The sequence below is a fragment of the Gorilla gorilla genome, chromosome 17, assembly GCF_029281585.2.
Source record: "Gorilla gorilla gorilla isolate KB3781 chromosome 17, NHGRI_mGorGor1-v2.1_pri, whole genome shotgun sequence".
Taxonomy (NCBI): Eukaryota; Metazoa; Chordata; class Mammalia; order Primates; family Hominidae; genus Gorilla; species Gorilla gorilla.
In genome coordinates this window covers 23478111-23496692 of record NC_073241.2, presented here as the reverse complement: position 1 = coordinate 23496692, position 18582 = coordinate 23478111, and the positions used below count along the sequence as shown (strand labels likewise).

Here is an 18582-nt window from a genome sequence, read left to right as displayed (position 1 = left end):
GCAGTACGTGACCACTGCCGAAATGAAGAGGCAGCGGTGTGCCCCTCCCACCTTCTGAGTGGCTCAGGCACAATCAGTGTTGAGTTGGCATGAAATGAGAACTTAAACTCACCATGCCACTTTAAGAAGAACATGGAGAAGGCAGGCAGAAGTGACCTTGGAGAACAGTATCTGAGCCAGAAGGCAGGAGGTCAGCGGGGGAGTCTTGAGTGGGAAACTCAAGGGTAGCCTGACAGTCCTTGTCACAGGTTTAGCTGGGCACTGTTAGTTCCCCCCTTTGTCAGTTTGTGGGAATCTGGGCATCAGGGATCTGTTTCAGCCCTTCACATTTGTATTTGGGTGTGCTCAGCTTAAAATGATAGCAGCCTGCAGGAGCTCAGCTCTGCCTCCATTTATGGAGGGAAGAGAAACTAAGGAATGCTCCTTGGGGTGGTGTTGGGGAGCAGCTACATGGGAAAATGAAGGGTGCAGCACCAGTAAAAAGGTGCTCCCAGGACTCCCTCCCAACAGCACTCGGACCAAGGAAGAAGCATTTAATTTCAGCCAGATTTCTAGATGGTTGCTTTTATTTGTTTTCATCTGAATTTGTGCCAAGGATTCAACTTTTCCTGCTTATTTTATTAAAAACTTTATACACAGCATTAATAAATAGATATAAACTGCCATATACATGACAAACAGAGGGGCTAAATGAAATTCCCAAGGGTCAGCTGTTGAGTAAGTAACAAAAGCACATCTTGGCATGATCAAATTCCCATATATGCAAATTAGGGACAGTGCTTTACCACAGAGTGTTTTAATTAATATTTATAAATCACAGAGTGCCTTTGAAAGGGCCAGTAAGCTGTTTATATTATTATCATGTCACACAAATAACAAACCCTTTGGAGATTGCTGTCTACTTTGCATTTTGGTCTGAGAAGTAAGTGAGCATGTTGCGTGTGTTTCTCTCCCTCGTAGGTGTGGTGTCAGCACAGCGGCAGGTCACCGTTCAGGAAGGACCCTTGTACCGCACGGAGGGCTCCCACATCACTATCTGGTGCAATGTGAGTGGCTACCAGGGACCTTCTGAGCAGAATTTCCAGTGGTCCATTTACCTGCCTTCGTCGCCAGAGCGAGAGGTGCAGATCGTCAGCACCATGGACTCTTCCTTCCCCTATGCCATCTACACCCAGCGCATCCGCGAAGGGAAGATCTTCATAGAAAGAGTCCAGGGGAACCCAACCCTATTGCACATCACAGATCTTCAGGCCCGGGATGCCGGAGAATATGAATGCCACACACCCAGCACCGATAAGCAATACTTTGGGATTTACAGTGCAAAGATGAACCTAGTGGGTAAGGAGAAGCTGTCTTCACGTTGCCAGCGTCTGGCCTGACTCAGTTCTTTAGTAGTGTAATTTTGCTTTATGCCATGCATTTGACTTTAAAAAAAATCCCAAAACTCCCAACATATTTTAGGGGTCAACAGATAGCACAAGGAAACTAAATTTCTGTGTTCACTTCTAAATAATAGGTGGTTGAGGGTGAAACTTTAAAAAGATCTAATGCAGATGTTAAGAATTTCATAAGTTAACTAACCCTGTAACTGGTGAAAAGGGATATGAAAATATAAGGCAAGGACGTTTGTGGTTGATGATCTGAATGACAAGGAAGGTGAGACTTATGACATCAGTTGGAAGAGAGGAGAAACCTCTCGGAAGGATAGGCCTTTGGGTAGCTCTGAGACCCACGGGGCACTGCTGAAGCAGGAAGCACATGCGGCTGCGGGTCCTTGCTCAGACCTTGTACATTGAAGGTCCTTTGGCTCCATGCGTAAGGAACTATGAACTGGCTGTCTCCCTTGTTGCTCCTTAATGCTGAAGGAAACATGAGGAAGAGGGATGCAGGAGCTTCCAGTGTGGGCAGCACTGGTCACAGTGTTTGCCAGTGTCAAAGGGTTAACCGTATCAAGGCTGTTCTGTTTCTCTGCCTATCTTAATGTCCAGTTTTTATTATCACAACTAAGCAGTGGGTGTTGCTAGTTCTTTTATTAATACACATACTATCATTTGTTTATTTTTCCTTTCTCTAACTAGTCTGTGTCCCAGCAGGAGACCTTTTATTTTTCATGTGTGTGTGTGTGTGTGACAGAGTTTCGCTCTTGTTGCCCAGGCTGGAGTGCAATGGGGCTCACTGCAACCTCCACCTCCCTGGTTCAAGCAGTTCTCCTGCCTCAGCTTCCCAAGTAGCTGGGATTAGAGGCATGCACTACCATGCCTGGCTAATTTTGTATTTTTAGTAGAGACGGGGTTTCTCCATGTTGGTCAGGCTGGTCTCGAACTCCCGACCTCAGGTGATCCGCCTCCCTCAGCCTCCCAAAGTATTAGGATTATAGGTGTGAGCCACTGCACTTGGCCGTTCCCAGCAGGAGACCTGTAAGACCCAATCCTTGGGTGAGAACAGGGAGAAAACACATACTAGTTGTGACTAGGGTACTCTCATCATACAGAGAGGTGGTGCTATTTAATCTCCAGAAAGGTGCAAGCAAGGATCAGAGTATGATTCTGACCAAGGGATCACGGAGAAAATCTCTTCTCTTGCCTGAATCTCTCCAGACTGTGGCTTCCTTCCAGTGAGGACCCCTTTGATCGATGAATTACGTGAAAATTAAACCCACTAAAAATAGGGTATGATGATTATAGTTTCTACCAAAAATGGTTTTTTAAAAAAATCATCTTCCTAGGGCTGCATTGCTGAAGTAAGTTACAGGATGGGGATGTGGGAAGGAAAGAAAGGATGTTGTATAGAAATGTAAAACTAAAAGTTCCAGGAGGTATTTCCATTAGAGGATCAGTCAGAAGTGAAGTTAAAGTATCTCAAAGCAGTGCCAGAATCAACAACAAATGTTATTTGACCTATAAGACAATTGTTTAAAGACAGTATTTTCAGGGAGTTCATTTATTATGTAATATGAAATACACCCCATGTTTTATCCAAGTGTTATTAGAATTCGAGACAGGTAAGTGTAAGCACCAAAATAATGCATTTCCAAATCTGAACAGAAAACTTTCTGTTTATGTGCATTTGGGGCTGTCTGTGGCCTTGAATCGATGGTTCAAGGATGACTGTTAGGGACGCAGTGCAGTGACACCTGCGTGGAATGGGAGCTTAGCCCCGGGAGTCTCAGATTCTGTGGCTTTGTGACTGCAGTCTCAGGACATTTCTGTGTTGCAGTGATCCCAGACTCCCTGCAGACCACTGCCATGCCCCAGACTCTGCACAGAGTGGAGCAGGACCCACTGGAGCTCACTTGTGAGGTGGCCTCGGAGACCGTTCAGCACAGCCACCTGTCTGTGGCCTGGCTCTGGCAGAAAGTTGGCGAGAAGCCCGTGGAGGTCATCTCCCTGAGCCGAGATTTCATGCTTCACTCCGGCAGCGAATATGCCCAGAGGCAGAGCCTGGGGGAGGTGCTGCTGGACAAGCTGGGGAGGACCACCTTCCACCTCACCATCTTCCACCTGCAGCCTTCTGACCAGGGCGAGTTCTACTGCGAGGCCGCCGAGTGGATCCAGGATCCGGATGGGTCATGGTATGCTATGACCCGAAAGCGTTCCGAGGGAGCCGTGGTCAACGTCCAGCCAACTGGTCAGTCCCTCTGAGCCTCTTGTCCTGTCCTTTACTTGGTGGTGAAAGCTGTCAGATACTGGGAGAATGTGGAGACTCCTTCTTTGGGCACCTCTACCAGGACAGCAGGTTTTCATGTGAAGTTAAAGCCGGTCTTGTGTGCGGCCGGAGGGAGCTGAGGGATGTGCGGGACATAGGTATCCTAAGACCTGAGTCACAGGCAGGTGCCACACAGACTGAATCCTGCTTAGAGACATGCTTTCTTCCACCTATGTGGTGTTTACACTTTTTTGAATTAGAAACTCATTTTAAAAATTGGGAGATTTCTGAGAAACCATTTGTATCTTAAAACTCTGGGCTTTCATTCCCATTAGCCACAGTTGCTACCCCGTTTAATGATGTTGCCTTCCTTGGGTACCCATCTGGTTTCATCTGCAGAAGCCATTTGAGATAATGAGACTTCCATCCAAGGTCTAACATTATGAACTAGAGAAATTTTGGCTTAAATTATTATTTTTTATCTAATAATAGTCTTTGGTGATATTTTGTAATTTCCAAAATGCTTTATCACATATTACTTCACCATCCCCCAGACGTTCTGTGAGGTGAGTAGGTGGTAGTACTCCTATTTTGCCGGTGAGGATGCTGAATGCAGATTACTTTATGTTGGGGCTCAAGAGGAGTCATAGGGCATGTTGATGAGGCCAGTCTGAGAGTACCAAGTTCCACTGTAGATGTTTTCTTAAGTGAAGGCCTGGAAGCGGTCCTTAAGAGGTTGCATGATGTCTTTAGACACCATCATTTGTCTTGAGGCAAAATGATGGTGGCACAGCCAGCTGAAACCCTCCCTGACTTCTCTTGGTATCTCCTGTGGCCCCAGACTCTACTCCCCAGTCTCATAAGCCCACCAGGCTCCAGGCCAGAGCTGACAGCTGTTGCTGGCTGCCTCTGCTGGGCTGAGGGCAGGTTCTCACATGGGCCTTCAGTTCCCCCAGCTTTGATTGGAGCGTGGTTGTTGTGCCATCACTAAGTTGGTGATGAGTGGCCTGAAAGCCTTTCCTTGTGCGGATGCTCACTTCCAGTGAGGACTGTGGTGGTTCTGGTGAGTGAGTGTGGCTTTGTTGGAAATGAGCTGGTGAGTTGCAGTACAGGTGGGGTCCTTCTTCAGGACCTGTCTCTTGGGCTCCCTGTCCCATTTGCTGCAGTTAGTTGTCTAGGTCTTTGCATACTTTCTCTGCCATTCTAGAGTAATGCCTCAGACTCAGCTAACAGTACACATTTTGGGGCTTCTTCCCAGAAGTCTTCAATTGGAGGCTCCTGGGATGGGACCTGGGAAGCTGGATTTCTAGCATGCTTCCCAGGTGATTCTTCTGCTATCTACATTTTTTTCAAGCAAAGCTTCTAGGGCAGAAGCAATTCTCTGGACATCACTTTAATAAGTCATCTAATGGATGTGAAATCTTTTACCATAGGGGTTGGTAGGGATAGGGAGCAATTTATCTGCTCTGTAGGACATTTAGCTGCTTCTGGATTTTTCAGTATTAAAAAATCTATCCAAGGGGCTTTATTTTATATTTATCCTTTCCCTTCCTGGATAGTTTTAAGATCAACTTCAAAAATTTGGGCCAAATTTTGAGTCTTAATGCTTTTAAATTAGGTTGCATCAGTTAATCTTCTTTATTTTAATCTTACCAATTTGGAATTAGAACTTTTTGAATTTACCCTGAAAATGTATCTAGACTAAGCCATCAAAAGGAAAACTAAGTGAAAAAAAAGTTGATGACTTCACTCTGCATTCCTGTGCTGTTTAGGTTCAGCAGTTGCATCTCCAACTCTACCCTTCTCAGTTTATTTCAGTAAACATGTAGCCAGTCTCCACAGCATTGAAGGTGTGATGGTGATAGGCATTAAGGGCTTCAAAGATGACTAGCACTGGTCCCTGCACTTAGGCAGACCTGAGAACCAATGGACAAGTAAAATGTGCTAAGTGCATTGATAGCATTTGTATAGAGTGCTCTGGGAATACCGGAAATAGGAAGTGTTCTTGCAACGATAGTTTTCTCTGAATGGGATGGTTGATAAGACAAATCCAGGAACACCAATAAGTTTCTTGACTTGAACTGAGTCTGGAAGCTTGAGGAGTCAGCAGTAGAAGAAGCATAAAAGTGCAAAAGTGTTTGATATGTTTGGCAAGCAGAAAGGAGTCAAGTATGACTAGTTCCAGATGTTGAGTTCCAGATGTGTGTGATGAGAGGAAAGGGAGCCCAAAGCCCCAAATGCAGTGATATAGAGCCGGGGCTTGACTCTGTGGGCCAAGAGTTTTCAAGCTGTTCTTGGAACCCTGGAAGCCCCTCAAAGGTGCCTAGGAGGTTAGACATGGGTGTGTGTTGGTGTTCATGTGCACGTGTACATACCCAGGAGTGCAGGGAGAAGGCATGCGAGGGCCTGGGTGGTCCCCCCTTGCTTCAACTATGTTTGGCAGCAGAAGATTTTATATGAATAAAAAGTCCCCTTCCTTTGTCCTCTTCTTCATAAAGTTTGAAGACCTCTGCTGCAGACAGCTGGAGAGGAGGTAGAGATTTTTAAGCAGGGAGTAAGACAATCAGATCAGGGTTTCAGAAAGAAAAACCTATGGAGGCCACCTGGAGGTTGATTAAATCCGTTGCATCTGAAGCCAAGAGACCAGGTAGAAAAGAGCTAATAAGAGCCAAGGCTAGGTCAGTGGGTGCCAGAGGTGAAAGAATAAAGAGCACAATGGAAGGAGGGGTCCAACTGTCTAGAAGCCCAGGGGCTGGGGCTGTGGCTCTGGGGGTTCCTTGAACTGTGGAAGGGAAGGAACAATAATGAGGACATGCGGGACCTTTGCATTTGTGGCAGCATTGGCTGCCTTTTCTTTTTGTAAATTCCAATGAAAGAGCCCATCCATCAGATAGACTCTGATAGAGATGCTCAGTATGCGAAACACCCAGTGGGTCCTCAGACATAGGGGTCTGGGGCTCAGAGACCGAGCCTGAGAGTGATCAGGTCCCTGGAAGAGCCCATGGGGTTAAAATGGGAAAGGCCCTGGGAGAACAGCAGCAGTAAGAGGTGACCAGAGAAACAGGTGAGAGAGTGGAACAGAGTGGGCAGGCCAGCAAGAAGAAGAGCAGGAGAGAAGGGATCATAGAGCAGGCTCAGAGGCCTCAACCTGCTTGAGGAAAGCCTTTGGTTAGGATGGGGGTAGGGGTAGGGGTAGGGTGGATCATTCGTGACATTTGCTAAGTCAGTGAAGCCTAATTTCAGTGAGATGAAGTGGAAGGGGTATTGGAAAAAGCACAGGTCAGTTTCTAGAGAGGTAATTGACTGGGCATAACCAAGGGCAGAAACGGGGGTGATGCGGGTAAATCTTGTGTCTTCAACCTGGGAACATGAAGGTGTCACCAAGGCATGGGGGGATTCCCCTGAGATAAGCAGAGTCTTTGGCCGCTGAAAGAAGAAAGCCAGAGTTACAGCCAGGCTAACCTGGAGTAATGGAAAGGTCTGAGGTCTAGGGTACCCCTTGCACAGCTCCAGTGGTGTTTATGTGGAAGGAGTGCTTTTCTGCCATTGATGTCGGGTTATAAATGACTAATTGGGTTGACCTGAGAGATAATATCCAGCAGATAACACGAGGACTGTCCCATATGGGTGTGTTCATCCAGGCAGATGGTGGCAGAGTGAAATGTGCTTCCTTCAATCCATGCCTCTTAAGACTGGTCTCTTGGGAGCTGGAAGCTGCGACGGCAGCTACTTCATTGGAGGGGAGGCCCTGGAGTTGATGACGTGGTTTTCCCTGTCAGGAAGTTTGGCTGCTAGAGGAAGTAGTTAGGTCACTGGAAAGGGGTGTTTGCAGCAGGACACTGGCCTATATCGGGGGGAGGGGCTGGAGAGCCTGAGGAGCAGGAGGGGTAAAGCTGAGCTGGGGCTGGAAAAGAGGAATGTGGATGCTGCTCATGCGTGACTCTTATGTTTTCTCGGGGAAACAGAAACCTCGTCTGCTTGAAGAGTGCCTAGGACGGGATGAATGGGCAAGATCTTGAAGATAGTGGGAAAGACTAGACATGCCAGTCTAGGGAAGGCAGACAAGGTCAGAGCTAATGAATCTACATGGAATTCAAACATCTCTGCCATGAGATTTTTTCCACCTCAGTGTTCTTTTTAGAGGAACAGAGCTAGAACTGGGCAGTGGTCACAGCTCCAGTCTCTAACCCTTAACTCCGTTTTCTTCCCCCTGACTTCTGCCCTGGGTGCCTATGAGATACGATAGCTGTCTAATGGGATTAATAGCCACTGTACACTGGTACATAGGTTGTGGTGATGCTGTTAGTGGTGATGAGGCCCTCTTTGGTCACCCCCTCACGCCTGGTTAAACACCCAACTCAACAAAAATTAGCCAGATATGGTGGCTACTCTGGAGGCTGAGGTGGGAGGATGGCTGGAGCCTGGGAAGTCGAGGCTGCAGTGAGCCATGATCATGCCACTACACTCCAGCCTGGGCAACAGAGCAAGACCCTGTCACAATAAATAAGTAAATAAATAAAAATTTAAAAAACACCTAGCTCTTTGGAGGCTGCTTGGGTTTAGTAATCATTTCAGAGGCTGTCTGGCTTTCAGCAGAAGTAGGTACTTTCCTACTAAAGTACCTACTAAGTACTTCCTAAGTGGGAAAGTACCTACTAAGGTTTAACCAGGCGTGAGTACTTTGTAGGTACTTTCCCACTAAAGTAGGTACTTTCCTACTAAAGTAAGTACTTAGTAGGTACTTCAGTGGGAAAGTACCTACTTCCATTGAAATCTGCCTAAAGATTTGATCTGACAGGTGGTAAACTAGTGAACAGACATTAGTTTTTATTTTTTCTATGTAATTCTGTTAGGGTTTTGTCATAGCTACATCTTATTTCTAGTATTCACATGGCGGGGGGTAGAGAGGGAATTTTAATCTTTGAGCATTTGTTAGGATTGGGCCAGCACCTAGGCCACTCTGTAATTTTTTCCCACAGACCTCAGTGGGGTAAGTCTTACAATATCTGCTGAAAATGTTTATAATGCTGTTGCTTAAATAGAGTTCTGGGTGCATATATCAAGGCTAGATATTTGTAATCCACCATTTGAGTGATATTAGTAGCTTCTCACTGAACTGGGGGTCTCATGCAAGACATCTAAAGCTTCAGACTGAGCCCCATTGGTTTAACTGGGGTAACAGTTTGCTTAGACCGTCTGGGCTGAAGTAGTTTTGAATTCTGTCTGTGATATTCAGGCGTTTCTCTGGACCTCAGATAACCTGGGTCTGAGTTGGATTTTACTCTCAAGCCAAGTGCTGTGGTCCTCCCCGCAATTAGTATTGTAAAGAAGAGGAAGGATAGTGGGAATGTGCTAATGTGGTTTAGTTGGCTGGGGCCCTCATTCACCCAGAATGTGTCTCTTTTCTTAATTGTTCTCTCAGACAAAGAGAGAAACAGAGAAGTTTCTCTGGCTGGAAACAGAGAAGCGGCTGCACACGGTGGGCGAGCCGGTGGAGTTCAGATGTATCCTGGAGGCTCAGAATGTTCCCGACCGTTACTTTGCTGTCTCCTGGGCCTTCAACAGCTCGCTCATCGCCACCATAGGCCCTAACGCTGTGCCTGTCCTCAACAGCGAATTTGCTCACCGGGAAGCCAGGGGACAGCTTAACGTGGCCAAAGAGAGCGACAGCGTCTTTGTGCTGAAGATCTACCACCTCCGCCAGGAAGATAGAGGGAAATACAACTGCTGGGTGACTGAGCGAGAGAAAACCGTGACGGGGGAATTCATTGATAAGGAGAGCAAGCGTCCCAAGAACATCCCCATCATAGTCCTCCCCCTCGGTAAGTAGAGAGATGTGCTGCTTTCTTCTCCTTTGGCTCAGCATCATTTAGGAGAGGTAGGGGGAGAGAGAATAGTGTGGTGAGGGTGAGGGGAGACAGATGGAACCCTCGAGGTTAATGCAGAGCTGGGGGAAAAACCGTTGAGCCTCTCTTCCCTGTTGTAGCCCACCTGCCTACATTTAGCAGTCTCCCCATAGCAGAGGATCAGGATCAGGGGTGTCCAGGATCAGGGTGCCCAGATAGGGCTGGGCATAGGCCTATCTGATTGCTAGCAGCCCTGTGCATACACAAGCAGTGCCAGCTCAGCTTGGAGGGAAACCAGGAATCCCAGAAAGCTGTTTGCTCTTGTGTGGGAATCAAGTCCCAGAAGAAGTGGGTAGATAGATGCCTGCCTTGAAATCTCACTTAAGGAGAGCTGGTCTTTTATGGGAGGATTTTAAATCATAAAGTGCATTATTAAGGATTTGCCATCTGGGTTTTTCAGGTATAAAGGCTGGCATTTCCCTAAATGGCTTTTCCCTGTTGAAATTGTGTTTCTAAAAGTCAGTGGATGGGACCTCTCACATCTTCCTGGAGCATAGCCTTTTAAGCTTAGCTGATTTCTGAGGCTGCCTCAGTGGGCTCCCAGCCTTCATGTAGACTGGCCTTGTGTGGGTGGGTAGTGGCCATTGCTAGGGATTCCAGAAACTACCGGTGTTTGCTTGTGTTGTGTTTAAACATTCATAGTATCAAGATATTCTTATTAATCTCATTCTCCCATAGTTCTGTTTTTAGTAAAGAGAATAAAAACCTATGATGCTCTGATTTTAAACAAGTGGTAAAGTTTTAAGACTAACCTTTAACCTTTTCTCAGCTGCTAAAACTATTCTTTCTCTGAGCCTTGTAATAATTTCCTTTACTTTTTATTTATATGTTTTAATATTTAAAATATTTCTCTTCAAGTGTGAAGTAAAAAGTAGCCATAGGGGTCCTCTTGTCAGTCTTTTCTTCTTTTCTCATCAACTGGATTATTTTCTTTTATGCTTATTATTATTTTGTTAAAAACCATGCACACACATACCTAATTATCTTTTTTTTCCTGGCAATACATATTTTAATTTGTTTCATTTTTATGATGACAAATAATTTTCAAGTTTATTTCCTTGTTTAAATACAAAGCTAAACCACAAACAGGTATAATCAAGACATTGTGTCTCACATTTATACTCCCGTCGGATCCTCTTCCAATTTGCTGACCACTGACCAGGCTAGCATGGGGGAGGGGGTGGGAGGGAAGACTTTCTTAGGTAACACCGTCGTAAGGCCCGAGGTGGGGTTGGGGGGAAAATCAAAGATGAGGACAGGCTCTCATACCTGTCTCCATTCACATTTACCTGGGACCAGGGTGGGCAGGAGACACCAGGTCATGGCTCCTGAGCCCCGGCCCCCTGGACTGAAGGGACAGTGTGTGAGAATCAGTTCTGTGAAGGGCGGGAGGAAGCAGCCACCTATTTCTCCTGCCTTCACTGTTAAGGTGAAAACCTTAGCCCTATCCTTGATTCCTGGGGGCTGCCGGGCCCTGTGTGCTCCCCTGCACACCTGGGTGCCTTTCTGAGGCTGGCAGCAGTGGCTGGGGTCAGGGGTCCTGGGCTCCTAGGCTCACACCTCAGCTCAGTTGCATCCTTGCAGGAGGACACTGGGTATCTGACAAACACAAGGCCTCGACAGCAGGTCTGGAACTTTCAACCCCAGCAGGATGAGGGGGAATGGGGGTGGATGTCAGGTAAGTAATCTCTGGTTCCACTACAAAACTTTATTTTTGATTAGAGTACCATTCTCAATCTCTTCTACAAAAAGCCAAAAAAAGCAAAAAAAAAAAAAAAAAAAAAAAAAAAAAAAAAAAAAAGCAGCCACTTCACTCACTTCAAGACCTGTATACATGTAAGTTGTTTTCTGTGGTTTTTTTTTTAATTATTTTTAATTTTTATTATTATTTTTAAAATAAATTCAGTGTTCACATTTCTATAAAGAATTAACCTAGTTTCAGGAAACCCTGCCCCAGCAGGGCAGGTAAGCAACACTCTCCCTGCCCACATCTAGTTTGATTTCACGCCCTGATGCTTCAAGGTGCCCAGAAAAGCGGCAGCTTGTGGAAGAGGAAATCTATGCCCGGCCCGTGCTTGGGGCCAAGGGCTCAGTAAGCTTTCGAGAAAACAGAGGGGAAGACTAGCTTACTGCAAAAACCTTTTTAAAAAATATTCATACACTTCAGTGAGCGCCTGTCGAGACGTTAGGAGAACAAGAGCTTGGAAACATCCCGTCCAGGCCATTGGGAGGCAGCGTCTTCCTCACACCCCGTCCGTGGATGTCGGGGGTGCAGGGGGAAGGTCCTGGCTCTTCCACTGGAGAAAGGAGACTCACCTAGCTTCCTAGTTCATGTTTGACTATTTCCTCTAAAACCTGTGCTGAGTCTTTGACTGCATGCACGGGAAGCACAAACGTTCGGCTTGTATGCAAAAGAAAGTACAAAAACAACTAGAATATAAAAGTTTTGGTAATATAAGGCCATCTGTTCAAGTCCACCTTGGAAACCTGTAACAGATATTTAAATACTACAGTGAAAAGGCATCTTAATATACTTTTTAAAAACATCTGAAGTAATCCGCTAAGATTAAGTGTGTAAAAAAAAATTCAATTCCCTTTGAGGGCACTTTGTCCTTTGAAGAAGGGAAAGTGGGGCGGGGAGGGCGCGGGGCCCACCGGTTAATGCTTCAGCCACGGGTGGGCTTCAATGGAAGCCTTGCTGCGGTCCCCATAGTCATACAGGAGCTCCTCCCCAGCCGCCATGTCTTGGGAGGCGATGAGGGTGAGGTGAGGTACGCCGTCGATGTCGTGCAGTTTGGTTTGGCAGTTCCCACATTTGCTGTGATTGATCGGTCTTCCTAGGCAATTTGTCTCTCTAGTTGCATCCACGCAGTAGGTTTTGCTCAGATACTGAAAATAGTACATGTAGCAGCACGTGGAAGGGTCCTGTGCGTACAGAGCCTCCCATTTCTTGGCGTCGGTGATCTCGATGAGGTCCCCGTGGTATTCCACCACAAAGTCACCCCGGGAGAACTGCTTGGTGGCAATCACACCCCTGCCTTTGCCATCGATGAGGTCAATCTTCATTCCTTCTTCCTTCCCACTTTCAATCAATTCATCTATTCTTTTCCTTTCTTCAGACTGCAGCTCGGCTTTGCTCTTCCTGGAGCTCCTTCGGACAGGGTAGAAATCCGTAAGTTTGCGATTCTGTTGCGTTTTTCCTTGAGCTTTTTTTCGGGGGGCCTGTTTGCCCTTGATGGGCTTTTTCAGGGCTTGCTTGGCGATGGCTGCATTGGTGGAATCACAAGATGAGGGTGGAGTTTTTGGAGGTTCTGCTGCTTCAGATTTTTGGTTTGGAAAAGGTACCAGGGGACCTCTCCTGGCTTCTTTGATCTTCTGTTCCTCGGACTTCATGGCGCTCCGTACTGCGTTCCCAGCATTTCTTTTCTCTTCTCGTTTCCTGTAGATTCCGGCTAATGGTTTCCCCTGGCATTTGACTTGGTGGTGTGTAACTGAGTTCTCTTCCTGAAGGGGGAAACGCATTCCAGAGCATTTGTTCGGGCTCATGTAGGAATAGATCTTTGACTGCCCGGTAAATACGTTCTCCCGTCCGTGCGGGAACTCCCCGGGCCCCTCCGCTCCACCATCTCCGGGCCCGGGGCCGTCGCTGCCGCCGCCACCGCCGCCGCCGCCGCCTCCACCGCGCGGGGCTTGGACATCTTCCTGCCTGCAGCCCGGCCAGGCCCATGGCAGCGCGCCCCGCGCCCTAGCCGCCGCCGCTACCGGGCCACCACCGCTGCCGCTGCCGCTGCTGCTGCCGCCGCCACCAGCGCTGCCGCGGCGCCCCGGGGAAGGGCCGGCAGCGCCCCATGGCGCCCCCTTCCCCCGTGGCCGGCAAGGCAGGGCCCGGCACCCGCGCACCGCGGCAGCCCCGGGCCGCCCGGGGTGAGGCACGCAGGGAGGGAGGCGCAGGCGGTGCGTCCTCAGCAGCCCGCCCGCTCGCCCGCTCCACCTAATTATCTTGAAATTCTTTTGTTTCTTAGCCTTTTCCGCCCTGCAATGCCTAGCATGGTGCTTTGCATAGAGTAGGTGCTCGCTGAATACCGTACAACTGAAATTATTGAATTGAATGCCCACTGTCTTTACTATTTTCCTGTCAGTCTGTGCTTGCCTTAACCACGGACTCTCTACTTTTAAATCTGCAACTAATTCCTCATTGTTTTCTAAGGATCAAGTGAAGGGCAGCCACGCTGTTTACTTCCTATATTTTTTGTACTAAGATTTCCCCCAACCCCTTCTGAGAACTGGTTTGATTATCTGTGGCCTGCTATATTGCTTTTCCAGCAGATAACTGGGTAGTTAAAATCCCCCAGCACCACCAGATCCTGTCCCAAGGCCACTTGGGTAAGTCGGCTGAAGAACAACAACAATCACATCGATAATGGTGATAATGCCTTGGATTTTAATGGCGCTTTTCCTCCTAAGAGACCAAAGTGCTTCTGCATATATCATCTTCTCCGCTCCCACCTCTCAAATCCTCGTAGAGGCCAATATGATATCCATCGAATGAATGAAGAAATCAGAGCACCACACAGGAAGTGACAGAGCTGATTGTTCAGTTAGTGGTTGAGCTTGCATTGCATTAGGAAATATTTGCTTCTAACTCCACACCCACCGCCCTGCGCTTAGCCTGTGCTACACCATCAACTTCCTGATTTGAAATTTCATTTGCGAATGTGTACTCAGATTTTTATTAGTTCTGTCCTAGTTTTCACTTAATCCAGAGAGTTTAAAATTGTCGGCTGCCTTTTCTCAGGCCTGGAGATTCTTGTAAATAGTGTTAGTGGGCAGTGAGGCACCAGGTCTGTAGTTGCCTTTGCCTCAGCTGCTGTAATAAAATAGCATTTCTTCTTGTAGCCCCACATTCTAACTATGTGGGTTTCCAGGCTTGCTCAAGCAACAGAGCACCACCAAACAGTAGCCCTTTCAATAAATGAGCTAGGACTTGCGTAAGAGTCCACTGGGATGACAGTAGGGGATGAGAGTAAGGTCCTGCAAGTCATTCTCCTACTTAAGACAAGTGAAAGGATTTTCTTCCTTGATGCTGCAGTTGCCCTTTTAATCCCTTATTTTGAATTGGTAACAGTGGGGATGAGTCTTTAATCTAAAGAGGAATATTGTTGTTATTAATGATGATGAAAAATAATTACCTCATCTAATCCTGTCAATGTCATGCCCTAAGAAGTAGGCACTATTAGTATCTCAATTTTTCACATGAGAAATTGGAGCTTTGGTAGGTTAAGGAAGAACCACAGGATTACAGAGTTAGGAAGTCTCCAAATGCATCCCCTTAACCATTAGTGCTATAGATGGTGACTGTTCAGGAGCCTGATTATCTCTATGAATCATCCTGGTATGACTCCTGGGGGAGGTTGCCCTCCTGGGAAAATTGCTATTCCCTGCCCCATCCAGACCTTTTATTTTTCACATAAAACAAGCACATCCAGAATGGCTAGCAGGCATCCTCACTATAATAAGAGCTACATTTTGAGGCTCAGTGCTCGTCTTTGTTTCTGCTTGTTGGGGAAATAAAGGAGAGAAAAGATTTGATTCAAATGCATTGTTATGTGTATGTGTGTGTTTTCTCTTGGTAATTGGGTGTGCGTCTTAAAATCTGGGATTTGATTTAATTAATTGGTTTAAATTATTGCATGTATTTAATGTGGGTGGTACCCCAAAATTGGAGCCAAATTAGTTACTTTGTGTTCTTTAATACTTACAGACCTTCTGAACTCAATATAGATAATTATACAAAATACTACAGGCATAATTAAAACATATTAGGCTATCTGTGATGTTTATAAAAACAAAGAGTTATGTGGAATAGTAAAATTAATCATGATCATGATGACCAGTTTTTGAAAACCTACTATGTGTTAGGTGAATCTATACGCATCATCTCATTTACTTTTTAATATTTAAAGAATTCTACAATTAAAGGTGGCTCTCTACCTGTCTTACAGAAGAAGAGGCTGAGGCATGTCGAGTTTAAATAATTTGATTGAGTGAATTCAGATAGTTAAGTGAGCAGCAGAGGCTAGATGAGACAGAGAAGGGAGTGGAATCCTTATCCCAAACTTTTGATTGGCCGAATGTTTCTAGAAAGAGAGCAAAGGAGCCCCAGGGCTGACTGGACAGGCGGGAGAGTGGTGGATGACGAGCTGCTGGCTTTGTTTTCTTCCTGTGTGTTAATGAAAGAATGAAAGCCTGCTCCTCATGCACTCTGCGAAACTAGACCATCTGTGCTCCCTTATTACCCACACTTAAGCACACGTTATCATCCAAATACTTACTGTCAGTTTTTTTTTTCATATTTCCTAAATTGTCCTGAAGGACTCAAATGGCACATTATGGATGTTCAGCTTTTATTTGACTGCTGTAGTATCGAATGGTAGGAAGAGGGAAGTGAAGTAGGATTTTGGAGTTACTCTTCTTGCTGAAAATTCAACTTGAAAAACCCTGAACTCCAGCTGAATAGATTACCCAATAAATTGTTTTATGCCCTAATCATCATGCCACTATGTTGTATTTCTTAGGTTCTTATTCAGGCTCAGGTCTTAGAACCTCGTTATCACAGTTCTCTGCACACAGCAAAGAACATCCTAGATTATCAGATCTAAAACCACAGGGAGCAATGCCCAGAACCAGCCAGGGCTTACATCAGCTAGGGTCAGAGTGTTTTTGACCCTCTGAGGCTCACCGTACCTGAATATGATTCCATTTGCACCCCTCCTCCTGTTTCCTCTGTGGGGAGGGCGCTGTGGAGACCATAAAGCCTCCAGGGTGTTTCTCTCTCCCTCTTCCTAGAGAGCAGCATCTCCGTGGAGGTGGCCAGAAATGCCAGCGTCATCCTTGAGGGCAAGGACCTGCGCTTCTCCTGCAGCGTCCGCATGGCAGGCAGGCTGCAGGGTCGCTTCTCTGTCATCTGGCAGCTTGTGGACAGGCAGAACCGCCGCAGCAATATCATGTGGCTAGACCGGGATGGCACCGTGCAGCCAGGCTCGTCCTACTGGGAGCGCAGCAGCTTTGGGAGCGTCCAGATGGAGCAGGTGCAGCCCAACTCATTCAGCCTGGGCATCTTCAACAGCAGGAAGGAGGACAAGGGCCAGTATGAATGCCATGTGACTGAATGGGTGCGGGTGGTGGATGGCGAGTGGCAGATTGTTGGGGAGCGCCGGGCCAGCACTCCCATCTCCATCATAGCTCTTGGTGAGTGAGCGGTGGGACTGGCAGAGGGTCTGGTATGGAGACAGCTTCAGTGTCAAACACCTTATCCTGACTTTTGTCTGTCAGAGTTCTAGCAGGAAACTATGGCCAGTCTTTTACCTATACAGTTTGAAGTACTTTCCTTTATATCTATTTTGTTTCTTATAAGGGTTTAATTAATTAAGATAGTGCTAGCAAGGACTAAGGGACCCACAGTGGATGATGGGGCTCCTGAGGGATAGCAATAGCTGGAAGCTGTGACTACTCCTCGTCTGGCTGGGAGAGAGTGATGTTATCAGAACTCCATCCAGGTTAGTGAAGCCACCCAGCCATAGTGGTGGCCCCAGGTGGAGGAGCATGGCCACTGCCAGCCTGGCCTTAAAGAGAGCAGAGTGGCTGAGCACTGTGTGGCATGTCTTTCCTGCCCTGCTCCTCAGGGGCCAGCCTTCCTGAAAGAGAGCAGAGAAGGGTATAAAATTATCTGTTGTCATTTATTTAGCATTTACTATGTTCCTGGCTAATCCTTAACACTTAAGCTTAGTTGTCCCATTGAATCCCCACCTAGCCAAGTGACAGACACTTTCATTTTATGGAGGAAACTGAGACTGAGACACATTAAATACTTTGCCTAAGGCTAGAAGTTTCTACTACCTGATGGGGCCCATACCTAACAAAGCTATTCCCTCATTAGCATGGAATGAAAAGATACCTTGAGATTTGCTAAAACCAAGGAAGATTAGATTTGCTTCTCACTGGGGTAAAGAGGCTTCTATCAACATTTATCTGCCTGGATATAAACAGTATATTAGATTTTAAATGACCAGTCTGTGACTTTGCTGGGAAAGAAATTTGTTATGTCAGGTCTTCCTGTTTATCAGGAGACATCGGTTGTCCTCAGCAACTTTATGTCCCACTCCCTGGGACTGTGTCACCACCTTCCTTGCAGGTCGGGATGGTGGTGCTTTTGGATACTTCCAGTAAAGACGGCAGCCCCGAGTGGTTTTTGTCCTTGACAGAGTCCTCCATTTTCTTACCCCTTTGAGATTAGAATTACATTTGTTTTCTAAAGCTTAATCCTAAAGATTGACCTGCTTTTTGCAGTAATTATATGGCTCAGATTTCTGTCTTAGAAACTTCCTCCAGTGATTGCGTTTCCTGATAAGCTCAGTTCCTGTGTCCATACTCAGCAACTATGTGGACCCAGTGAGATGGAACTTGGGGGACAACTTTTGAATGTCCAGTACTGGTTTTTTTTTTTTTTTAACCATCCTGGAAGGTTAGGAATGTCCAATGAGTGATTAGAGTTAGTGAGGATTGTTTCTCTAGAAGTAATTTATGGTATCAGGTTATCCCCTGAGTTTTTTCTTACTCACCATATGTCTGGTGGTTCTCACAGCCAGGGGCACTGAGGGGCTCTGCCCTGGGATCTGGAGGCCAGCACTGTTCACCTGATCTCCACCACTGAGATACCTCTGGTTACAGCCATAATCAGGTGGCCCAAAGGACTAAACAAGGAAGAATGGGAGGGCACTCTAGATTAATTGAGGTTGTCTTTTCAGTCTAAAGTTAACAATGACACACATGAATTTTCATATCAGTATAATTAGATGCGGGTCCCAAATGTACAATGGGCCATTATAGCTGTTCAGTTAGAGCAGCTTGGGTGCTCTGTGACTGTGGCATGTGTCTGTGTCAGGACTAGACAAAGTCATTTGCTTGGGGAAGCTCTCTCCCCTTCAGGTGTGAGGCCAGGAGCACCTGGTGTGGGTCCTGTCCCTGAGGTTCT

General features: G+C 46.5%; 1 protein-coding gene and 1 pseudogene across 1 annotated transcript in view; one reads left to right on the top strand and one right to left on the bottom strand.

The window, feature by feature from the left end:
* The first annotated feature begins 932 nt into the window (after positions 1-932).
* Positions 933-18582, top strand: part of LOC129528444 (immunoglobulin superfamily member 3-like) — a 38619-nt gene continuing 20969 nt past the window's right edge. The window contains exons 1-4 of the mRNA XM_055368841.1: positions 933-1338; positions 3217-3627; positions 9078-9467; positions 16398-16799. Of these exons, the coding sequence (XP_055224816.1) occupies positions 933-1338; positions 3217-3627; positions 9078-9467; positions 16398-16799 (1609 nt within the window). The remainder of the gene's footprint in view (positions 1339-3216; positions 3628-9077; positions 9468-16397; positions 16800-18582) is intronic.
* Positions 11837-13272, bottom strand: LOC129528176 (N-lysine methyltransferase KMT5A-like; annotated as a pseudogene).